The following is an 11,822-nucleotide window of genomic DNA, read 5'->3' as shown; positions in this document are numbered from 1 at the left end:
CGTTTCCCACCATATTCAGGGCACAAGGAAAATATTAGGGGACTAAATTAATATCAGCATATGAAGTATAATCGTCTCTCATTGTCTCTGAGAGAATGCACGTCAGATGCTGAAAATCAGTTTTCACTTTCATTTTAACATTGCGCAGTTTTCACGTTGCTTGTGTGATATCCATTGGCTCACCTCCATGGTTTAAAACATAAATATTAATAAAAATACAGTATGAAAAGACATATCTTTAAAATATTGTGACGTAACACCAACGTAAAGCTAATGTTTTTCACTCACTGAAAGCTACATCTGTCTCGTTCTCTGCTCTTATCACTGCACGCACGACTGCAGACACAACCCCTCTGGAAATTTCGGCAAAACAAGTTTTGCAAATCGCTATCCGTGGGTCTTTCCATACGTCCACACCGCAGACGTGTTGCTTCAGACAAGCACGTGCAGGCTGCGGTTTCTGTTTGTGTCAACATACTGTTTCGGCCGTGTTGTTTCGGTGATAAAAGTCTTTCGGCCAAAAACCGAAAATGCACTTTCAAAGTAGAAAATAAGCACTGTCTTCTAAACAAAATTACTCTTGTATATCCTGTAAATTTTTTAAGCTCTCCATGGACATGTCGGCGGAACGGAGCGGGGTCACGTGACTCCACACGCGGTACTGTTTTTAAAGGGAAAGTAATCGAAATAATCGACCTGGAAACATTTGATCGATTATAGGTTCTGAATGTCGATTTCGATTATTTTTCGATTAATCGCCCAGCCCTACTTATCCGTCTTTTTCGTGTTTTACATGCTTCACAAGTCACTGTTTTTCCACAAGCCCCGCCCTTGAGCCATGTTTATGATGTCTGGAGAACATTCCATGAAAACGCCCCTGAAGACGCAATATACAAATTATTAGAATAGTATTTTCACAAGCTAAAATAGTTTTAAATCAATGATTTCTATATTTTGCAATAGTGTGGCAGTAGGAAATGTCAGTTTACTTTTCTAAACATTTATTTAGCCATTAATTGTAATAATCCAGAGAGAATTTTGTTTGCACAGGGAGTCTGACAACAGCCAGCGGTCCACACAAAGATCTAAACTCCTCATCATCCAGTCTGTCTGGAATGACATGAAGAAATAGAACAAACTGAGACAGACTAAATCCAGAAGAACTGTGGCAACGTCTCCAAGATGCTTCAAGGGATAGTTCACCCAAAAATGAAAATTTGATGTTTACCCCCAGAGCATCCAAGATGTAGGTGACTTTGTTTCCTCAGAAAAACACAAGCGAAGATTTTTAATGAAAAATGGTGCAGTCTGCCAGCCATATAGTGGATGTGGATGGGCACCAAACCTTTAAAAGTAAACAAAAACATGCACAGACAAATCCAAATTACACCCTATGACTCGTGATGATACATTGATGTCCTAAGACACAAAATGATCGTTTTTTGCGAGAAACTGAACAGTATTTAAATAATTTTTTACCTTTCCCTGCTGAAAAAACCAGCATATGCTGGTTTTTTCAGCAGGGTTGATACACAGCCACGTCACGTTAATATCGTCACGAGCCGCAGGGTGTTTTTTGGATTTGTCTGTGCATGTTTTTTGTTTACTTTTAAAGATTTGGTGCCCATCCACTGCCGTTATATGGCTGGCAGACTGCACCGGTTTTCGTTAAAAATCTTTGTTTGTGTTCTGCTGAGGAAACAAAGTCACCTACATCTTGGATGCCCTGTGGGTAAGCAGATAAACATCAAATTTTCATTTTTGGGTGAACTATCCCTTTCAAGAGACCTACCAGCAAAGCTTCCTGAAAAACGCAAAGATTGTCACACCAAATGTTGATTTAATTTAGTAAATAAAAGTTAATTGATAAAGAAAATCAATTTATGACATGATTTTTGACAGCATCCTCATTTTACAGTACTGTAACTTTGCAGGTAGGTTTCTTGAAGCATCTTGGAGACGTTGTCTTAGCTCTTCTGGATTTAGTCTCTCAGTTTGTTCTGTTTCTTCATGTCATTCCAGACAGACTGGATGTTGATGGAATTTAAAACTTAAATTGGAGATATTTAGAAGTAAATAACGGCGTAGTTTGCATGATCAATGTATTACTGAATATGGTTTTCTGCTAATTTATGCTATCTAAACCATGGAAAAAACATGGAAGCTGCTAAATCATGTTGAGACGGACATAGTAAGCAAAACAGGCAGACAGTTTTTGACAAACTAAAGGTAATAGGTGTTAAGGATATGTACAAGCAGTATTAAGTAAGAAATTAGCCTAATAATTGACCTTTCCTGACTGGAAATGATAAGCACAAACACAAATGTTGTCAAGATTCCTGCCCTGGAAATACTGGTTCAGTTTGGCCAAACACAAACACCTTTTGTTCCTTAGACAGGTTTTTACACTCGTTCTTGATTTGTTAAAACTTTTGGCAGTCTATAGTACTTCAAATGTTTGTTTTTTTCCAGTCTCACCGATTAGTACAGCCCAAAACATGACAATAATTGATCATTTTCACCAGCAGTAATCAGCAAAATCTGTGAGTTACGTTCGGTTTAGTGGCAAGAGGTTCATATGTCATATATAACAATGTCACGTTCTTGAACAATAATATAACTGCTCATACTCATATCTTTACCAAGCGATAAGTACTAGCTGTAGTAATATCTGTCATTGGTATTGTGTAGACTTTATCTTATCTAAACCAAACTGGTTTATCAGCAAATAAAGACAGCCTTTTCTGATTTTGTTTAAGTCTTCGAATTCTTTAAACCTCACATTGAAAGCCAAATAAAAGCGCAGAACAGTTCAAGTCTAATAAGTTAGGTTGCACACAACTAACCTAGTTGTTAAAACGAGTAATCATTAACACAAGGAATGAGAAAATACAAATCTAAAATAATTTCAGTAAATGTGGTCTGTCAGCTGTTTTGGGATAGAAAATAACAGAGTAAACATCTCAAAAAGTTCATTTTAATGGACATTTAATCAAAGACTAAGCTTAAATGAGTATGTATTTTCATATTTTACAATAGAGTTATAGTTAGAACCCATGCTGTGTTTGCTTTCCATAAAGTGGGTCGGCACGCTTGTAATCCCTCTTTGCGAGACCACTTAAATGGCTGACAGGAATTATAGTAAAGGCCATTTTAATTTCATGAAAGGCAGTTGGTCGCATTCTCTGGCTGCTTTAACTCAATTCCTTTTGTAGAATCTAGAACATGTGACCACAATCTAAGCAGTTATTGTGTAAGAAGAGCTCCGATGGCAAACCTACAAGCTGTATAAAGGAACTCTCACGAGTTTGCGCAAGGATCGGCTATATCATTTCCCAAAGAATGTGTATTCATAAAGGTGACATAAAACTCTGCTGACTGTCTTCCTGTTAAGCTCTAGTCAGTTTTTCCCTGACATTCCACAAGTCAGATTTTTTTTTCTTTTTTTTTGAATCATCGAGTCACAGAAGGAAGCATTTTTTTTCCGTCTCAACTTTCGCTTCTCTAATACTTTCCAGAAGGACGGCTCGTCTGCTTTTTGTCCTGCTTTGGGTTTCTTTTCGCTGCTTTTTTCCTATTTGGATTTTAATTAAGAACAAATGTGTAACTCAACACATGAGGCTGCACTTTGTGGCATCAAATGTAGGTTTATGTCATTATTTTTCTATCTATATCTATCTAGGTATGTTTTTTGTCATATTTGTTGTAAAAACCACCATACAGTGATTGAAATGCGTTGTGTTCTTTTTGGACTGTGGTTTTCTGTTTATTTAGACAGCATTTTGAGGCACCATGCTTGTATTTGCACTAGGCTTTAAACACAGCTCTAGTTTCCTTATTCTGACCGGTCATTTTTTTTCCAGTACATCCGATGTGGCAGGAGCCCCTCGCCATTCCCGGAGGAGATCGCCAGTCACCTATTGACATTGTGGTGCGTAAAAGCCTCTTTGATCCACAACTCAGACCTCTGAAGGTGCAATATGACCCAAGGACCTGCCAGCAGATCTGGAATAATGGGTACTCTTTTCTGGTCGAGTACGACGACACCACTGACAAATCTAGTAAGTTTTAATTGTCTTAATACCGAAATTGTATGGTAACTAGTTTTTGGTGAAAAGACTTGGAATTAGCAACTACTGTCATTAATCAAATTGAAGAAAAAATTACAAAATTAATGAACTTTTTCTGAAAAAAGTTCTCATATTAATTAATTCTGATTTTACAGTCATAAAATGATCAGTGGAGACTGTGTTTATTTAGTATGGTACATTTTTTGTAAGCGAAATGATAGTTACACTACCAGTCAGAAGTTTTTTTTTTAATGTTTTTAAAAAAGTCTCTTCTGCTCACCAAGCCTGCATTTATTTTATCCAAAGTGCGGCAAAAACAGTACAATTTTGAAATATTTTTACTATGTAAAATAACTGTTTTCTATTTGAATATGTTTTAAAATCTAATTTATTCTTGGGATTTCAAAGCTGATTTTTTAGCATCATCACTCCAGTCACATGATCCTTCAGGAGTATTTCTGAAATTCTAGTAGATTTTTTTCAGGTTTTTTTGATGAATAGAAAACTTAACAGTTTTGAGTGGTATAGTGTATAATGTTACAAAAGCTTTTTATTTTAGATAAATGCTGACCTTTGGATCTTTCTATTCATCAAAGAATTCTGAAACCTTATACTCAACTGTTTTAAATATTGATAATAATAATAAAAAAATGGTTCTTGAACAGCAAATCAGCATATTAGAATGATTTCTGAAGGAACATGGGACGCTGAAGACTGGAGTAATGATGCCAAAAATGTGGATTTGATCACAGGAATAAATTACATTTTAAAATATATTCAAATAGAAAGCAGTTATTTTAGATAGCAAAAATATTTCACACAATTACTACTTTTACTGTATTTTGGATCAAATAAATGCAGCTTGGAAAGCAGAAGAGAATTCTTCATAAGACATTAAAAATCGAAGTGTTCAAATACTTTTGACTGGTAGTTTATGTTAATTTTTAATGATTTTAAATGTGTCACCAAGAACACAACCAAACATTTTGTTGTATTTCCATTATATTATTATCTAATAACTGTGTCTGAAATAATCAAACCAATTGTTCTGTGGTGTGAGATAACCGTAAACTTAAAATGAATCTCTTTTAGCTCTGAAAGGAGGACCACTGGAGGATCAGTTCAGACTATGTCAGTTTCATTTTCACTGGGGGGAGAACAACGCCTGGGGCTCTGAACACTCCATAGACCGCCGGCTTTACCCTGCTGAGGTACCCTTATGCAGTATTTTAGTATATCTTTAGTATTTATGTGACATGAACGCGAAATAATTTCTTACATAGTTGTCATTTTGAGCCGTCTGTATGTAATTTATTATAAGGAAGTATTTCTCTTGCGACAAAGACTGAACTTCTCTATAACTGAGGGTGGAGACTTTAACATTAGTAACGGCCCGCTATTTTTATTGAAAGACAGTCCCCTCAATGAATATGTGGCACTGACCCAAGACAAGTACAGTACTGCTTTAACTCATAGCTGGTTACATAAGGAGACATGTGTGAGTGACTTTACTGTGCCAAAAAGCCATGTTTGCCTTTGTTAGCGCCGATGAGAATGTGACCTTTTTACTGCTCTCAACACTGCTGATTTGTCTCTGTGTGTGTGTGTGTGTAACAGCTCAGATTTCAGTCCTGTAAATGTATCCTGTATTGCGTAAAGTGCTTTCATTCCCACCTCCAGAATGAATGGAGTTCTGTCCAATTGTAAAGATGTTGATTTAGCCATTATGGCACATCAAAAACACAAAACCTAGGTGAAGGATTGTGTAACAGGATGAATGGCTGTAGTAACCTGAACCAAATGAACGGCATTCTGGGAAATGTGGCCATTAGTTTCATTCATATTAGGATGGATGTTTATCTGTTCTGTTTCTTAACAGCTCCATCTTGTTCACTGGAACTCTGACAAGTACAGTTTGTTTGAGGAGGCTGTTATTGAGGATAATGGACTAGCTGTTATTGCAGTCTTTCTGAAGGTACCGACGTGTATAATCATTAGATCTTCAAGCTTAGTCTTTGTAATTGCAAATGTAAGATTGCAAAGTACATTTGATTTGTTATTCGCAGGTTGGAAAGAGACACGAGGGTCTGCAGAAACTGGTGGATGCCTTGCCTGCAGTCAGACACAAGGTATGGCGTTAAACATTATGTTTTGTATACACTGAGCTTCAGCTTTGTTATGAGTTATGAACTGAGATTAAGAAGCTCAGAGCATGGTGTTTTGGAAACAGTGGGATGAGGGATGAACATTTTGTTTTACAATTTCACAGTATGTAACATCCTCATCCTTTTCCATCCAGGATAGCGTGGTGGAGTTCACCAAGTTCGACCCTGCATGTCTCCTCCCGGAGAATATCGATGACTATTGGACATACGCGGGTTCTTTGACCACTCCTCCTCTTACTGAGGCCGTGACATGGATGGTGATGAAACATCACATTGAAGTCAGTCATGATCAGGTAGGATGCTGATATGTTTCGAGAAAGTTAGATAGGAAATTATGGATTTTTTCCTCTCAGCAAATTTCAAAAGTACAAGGACTTGGGGATGGGTCGCCCAAAAATGAAAATTCTGTCATTAATTAGTCACCGTCGTGTTGTTCCAAACCTGTAAGACCTTTGTTCATCTTTGGAACACAAATTAAGACGTTTTTGATGAAATCCGAGAACTTTCTGACCTTGCATAGACAACAAGGTCCAGAAAGGTACCAAGAATATCAACAAAATAGTCCATGTGCATCAGTGGTTCAACCATAATTTTATGAAGCTACAAGAATACTTTTTGTGCACAAACCCCTAAAACGACTTTTTATTTTATTTACGCGTCACCCTAGCGTCATTTTGAAGATCAAAGCACTAGAAGTATTCTTGTAGCTTTAAAATTATGGTTGAACCACTGATGTCACATGGACTGTTTTTCGATGTTCTTGGTGCCCTTCTGGACCTTAAATATGGTAGGAACTAACTGACAGTTAAAGGTGTGTCACACATGAATAAAACTGTCCTCTCATTGATTGATTTACACACTTCTTCTTATGAATTATGATACAGCTTGATTTTGTTGCTTTAATGGGTACAACTGCCTTCTCACCACAAGCAAACCAAGTTTGAGATCACCTCAGGCAATCTCGGATTACATGCTGATACAAGCAAGACTGTTGTGTTCATATTTGCCTAGAATTAATTCAACCGAAGGGGGAAACACATAAGGTTCCAAAACAAATGCTCCAAATGAGCAAGATGTGAAATTGCACTAAAATAATTCAGGCATAATTCACCCAGTAAATGAAAATTCTGTTATTGATTACTCACCCTCATGTCGTTCCCAAACCCGTAAGACCTTCGTTCATCTTCGAAACACAAGTTAAGATATTTTTGATGAACTCCTAGAGCTTTCTGACCCTGCATAGACAGCAACGTAACAACCACATTCAAGGCCTAGAAGGATAGAAAGAAAATCGTTAAAATAGTCCATGTGACATCAGTGGTTCAACTGTAATTTTATGAAGCTACAAGAATACTTTTTGTGCACAAAGCAAACAAAAATTACAACTTCAGTCAACGATTTCTTCTCAGTTATTTTTTTTAATACTAAGAGAATGCTAAGAATTTGGATGTCTGAATGTACAGTACCTTGCGAAAGTATTCATGTTTATGTTTATGTTGAACTGTTTTAAAATCTTTTTTTTCCCCCACATCAATCTACACTCCATGCAACATAATGACAAAGCAAAAATAACTTCATAAATGTATTAAAAGTAAATAAAACTGAAATAAGTACATTGCAAGTATTTATACCCTTACCTCAGTACTTAGTTAAAGCACCTTTACAGCCTTAAGTCTTTTTTGGGTATGATGCAACAGGATTTGCACATCAACATTTGGCAATTATCTAAAATTCATTCTTTGCCTCAGTTCATCACCTCTCAAGCTCTGTCAGCTTGTATGGTGTCTGGCAGACATTTTCAGGTTTCTCCAGAAATGTTTGATTGAGTTGAAGCCTAGGCTGTGTCTGGGCCACTTAAGGACATTCATAGAGTTGTCTATAAGCCACTCTTGCTGTGTGCTTAGAGTCATTGTCCTGTTGGAAGGTGAACCTTCTGCTCAATCTGGGTTGCTGGGCAGAAGGTTCACAATGGACTGCTATGGACTGGGTTTCTCAATATTTTGGTGCATTGATCTTTTCTTCTATTCTGATGAGTCCCCCAGTCCTTGCCACTAAAAACAGCCCCATAGCATGAGGCTGCTACCAGCACACTTTACTTTTGGGGTGGTTCTCTGCAGTGATATTTGTCCTTCTGTAAGTTACTCAACTTGCTAACTAACTTGATGCAGTCCTGTTTCAGAGCTCTACAGGCAGATTTATTTTTTTACCTCAGGCTTGGATTTTGTTCTGATATGCATTTTCAGCTGTTAGACCTTTTAAGAAGATGTGTGTGCCTTTCCAAATCATACCTATTCAATTGAATTTACCACAGGTTAACTTCATTCAAAGCGTAATAACATCTACAAGCAATTTGAATGCTCCTGAGCTAAATTTCAGTCAAGTTTTTTATTTTTAATAAATTTGCCAAAAGATGTTAAAAACCTGAATTTTGCTTTGCCATTATGGTGTATGGAGTGTAGATCGATGTTGGAAAAAAGTTATTTAAAGCAGTTTAACATAAGGAAGCAGCATAAAATGTGAAAAAAAAATGAAGGGGTATGAATACTTCACAACGCATTGTATATAACTCTAAAAAAAATCATAAATTTAAGCTTTGAGACGCCCCTCACACTGACTGTTTTAACTCTGCTGGGAGTGTTTGTTATTCCGACTTCGTGTCCACTGCTCCATGGTAACCTGGGAAATGTAACGGAAAAGCTCATCTGGCTCACTGCTGACATCTGTTTTCTGTTCTCTCCCATCTTTTACATACACTTTTCCTTTTATTCTTTGCTCTCATTTCATTTGAATGTGTTCTCTAATTTTACATAATCTCTTCCATTCTTTTTTGTCTTTTTCTCAGTTGGCAGTGTTTCGAAGCTTGCTGTTCACATCAGCAGAAGAGCAGGTGCAAAGAAGTATGGTCAACAACTTCCGCGTTCAGCAGGCTTTGAAGGGACGGACTGTCCGCTCATCTTTCACCCCTTTCCTCCAAGATGCTCCCCCAATGAAATAGCAACAAAACTCAGTGACCTAATTCACATCCTAACCTCCAAAACAAACACAGACTCAACAGTCACTTTTTATCACGCAGTGCTGATATCCATAAGGTCTTAACTGGATTTTGTAAAATGTTTTTAAAAATCGATTGGAGAGATTCGATTGAAAGGGATTACAAAGATATAGCTCACTTACGGAAGGTCCTGTTTATTCCTGTAACAAACGGGTTCTGTATTTGTTCAAGTATTGCAAATAATGCTAGAATTCAGGAAATTCTAATTTCATTTTGAAACGCACATTTCCTCTTATGTAGTGGCAAAGGGTACGTTTGAGGACAAACAGCCCCCTCTTGTGGATAACTGACAGAATACAAATGGGATAGTGTATAGGGCAATAGTTCAGTAGTTTTAGTGGAATTTCTTTTATGCATGAAACTGCACAATGCCTTTCAGTTTTGATTGGTTTTTAGATGTAAAATAATCTTACGTATTTTCAGTAGAGCTAATAAACATGTAAAGAGAAATTTTAGAATTTAAGGCTACGTTTGAATACTGCAGTATAAGACTAGAAGCATAGTCTTTATAAAAAGGTGCATTAGAAATGTAGATGTATGAAAGAATGAGTAGATTATTGCGCACAATTGTTTAGAGAAGATGTATTACTGTACTTGCTGTGTACTTCAGATTTATATAGAGTAGGTTTTCATCCCTAGTGCCTTTTTCATTATAATCAGTTATCTGAACAACTGCACAAGTGGTTGGCCATAATTGCCTTTCGGCAAACCGTGTGCCTCCAGTATAAATCTCTTATAGTCTTTGTCTAAGCTAACAATCGTAATAGTTCATCTGTGGATCTTTAAGGTGTATTTTCAAAATAATAACCGAGAAACTGTTTATTCTTTATGTAAGAATTGTATTTGGGAGCACCTGGATGTGTCTTTCCATGTCCTAAAATAGGGACCTCCATTTTCAAGCAAATGTGCTCTATTTCATTTCTCCACTAGAGGCATACTTGAGACCAGGCACAATGTAGAAATGAGATGTACAGTAAGACCAATTGATTGTTATAGTTTAATCTCAGTGCATTCCGTTTTCCTGTAAACATGCTGTAAATGGCAGTAAGAATGAAACTGTTAAAATGACATGCTAAAATTGTTTAAAAAATCCAGGACCTCCTGTGTTGATAGTACTGCTTATCTGCAAAAACATAATGGGGAGTTTAACATTTTTGGATTGATGGTAATATTTAGAAGATCACTTTTCAGTTGTTCCAGGGAGGTGCAGAAACTGCAGAAGTTCCGCATGCAGCTTTATAATTGCCAAGAGGCGCTGGCCTCTTTGTGATGGCTGAATAACAATGTTCTTGTATAAACTGTCCCTAAAGTGGCCTCTCGTTTCAATGGGCCACCTGGTTTGGGTCTGTGGTTGAAATTCAGAGTGATACTAACTAGACTGGAAAGCTGGATTTGCACTGTACAAACGCTAGGGTACAGCGTAGACTAGGATCCATTCCCTACACCTGCCCAAGTCCCAAGCTACTCTCAGAGTAGTGAACATTCTTTCCCATCAGGAGGCCCTGGAACAATGTTTTCTCATTGAAGCAGCGCTGAGTAGCATGTGAAGACACTTTTGTTGTTAGAATTTAAATTATGCGGCAGATGAATTATAGTTTGAGGTTTTGTGACATTCTGAGTCTTTTTGCTGTAATGGGTTGGCATGAGGGACATGGATTTGTACTTTTGTTTTGTTTTTTTCTCCACACACTTTCAGTAGGATTTGCCTCTTTTTAAGTAGCGTGAGGCCTTTCAAGGGAAACCACAGTTTAACACTAAAACTAGTTTTGTTTTATAGACCGCCTCTTTCTTCACTTATCATCTTAAGTCATTTTCATAACTGCCACTTATGCTGCCTATTATAAATTTTATGATGCAAATGTATGCAAAACTTTGTTTTTATTAATTCTTTGTTGTATTGGTTGTAAACGCTGTATTTTATTCGTTTTGTGGGATCTTATAGGAAACTAAAGTCTTTTTACATTTGGGCCGTTTTTGGTTGATTTCGTTTTGTTTTACTTTTGGGCGGACACAAGCATGTGCCCTAGGGATTTAAGCAGGAAGAGGGTGGTGCCGGAGGTTTATGGAGGCCCCATCCCAGCAAGTGTTGTTGCACCAGGTGCTGGTTAGGTCCGGATCAGCTGCACTAAAAAAAGTGCATGTTTTGGCGGACTTAGCAAAGGGGGAGATCCTACAGACCCAGAGGTGAATGTCAACAAATGCACAACGTAACTTCTCATTCATGCTGTCTGACATGTTGTGTATTAACATTTTAATGTGTAAAAATGAAATAAATCAATCTTAAGGTAAATCTGTATGGTTGGACTGTGTTAGTTTTAGACAGAATTGTGACTAATTCCTATTTCAAAATGCATTTAGTATTCTGGTATGAAATCACTCTTTTATATTTAAACCCTTAACTGATAATGCATTCATAATGGTACGTAATGTAATATTTACATTTCAACCAATTTTGCTAATTATAGATATATGTGACCATGGACCACAAAACCAGCCATAAGGGTCATTTCTATGTAATTGACATTTATACATCAT

General features: G+C 37.0%; 1 protein-coding gene across 1 annotated transcript; it reads left to right on the top strand.

The window, feature by feature from the left end:
* The first annotated feature begins 3,361 nt into the window (after positions 1 to 3,361).
* On the top strand, positions 3,362 to 11,577 carry ca5a (carbonic anhydrase Va). Its single transcript, XM_073831387.1, has 7 exons — positions 3,362 to 3,642; positions 3,864 to 4,061; positions 5,163 to 5,281; positions 5,950 to 6,045; positions 6,137 to 6,199; positions 6,370 to 6,528; positions 9,078 to 11,577. Exons 1-7 carry the CDS (start codon positions 3,600 to 3,602, stop codon positions 9,228 to 9,230), a joined length of 831 nt encoding a protein of 276 aa, XP_073687488.1. The 5' UTR covers positions 3,362 to 3,599; the 3' UTR covers positions 9,231 to 11,577.
* The last annotated feature ends 245 nt before the right edge of the window (positions 11,578 to 11,822 follow it).

Source organism: Garra rufa, chromosome 25 (assembly GCF_049309525.1).
Source record: "Garra rufa chromosome 25, GarRuf1.0, whole genome shotgun sequence".
Classification (NCBI taxonomy): Eukaryota; Metazoa; Chordata; class Actinopteri; order Cypriniformes; family Cyprinidae; genus Garra; species Garra rufa.
The sequence above is the reverse complement of the archived record's forward strand: the minus strand, read 5'-3'. Positions and strand labels throughout refer to the sequence as shown.

Excerpts from the sequence above, each read along its gene's own strand:
- ca5a (XM_073831387.1), top strand. The coding sequence starts at position 3,600 with ATGTGTAACTCAACACATGAGGCTGCACTTTGTGGCATCAAAT. Across the intron at positions 5,282-5,949 it reads GCCGGCTTTACCCTGCTGAG|CTCCATCTTGTTCACTGGAA; the intron begins GTACCCTTATGC and ends GTTTCTTAACAG. Across the intron at positions 6,529-9,077 it reads TTGAAGTCAGTCATGATCAG|TTGGCAGTGTTTCGAAGCTT; the intron begins GTAGGATGCTGA and ends TCTTTTTCTCAG.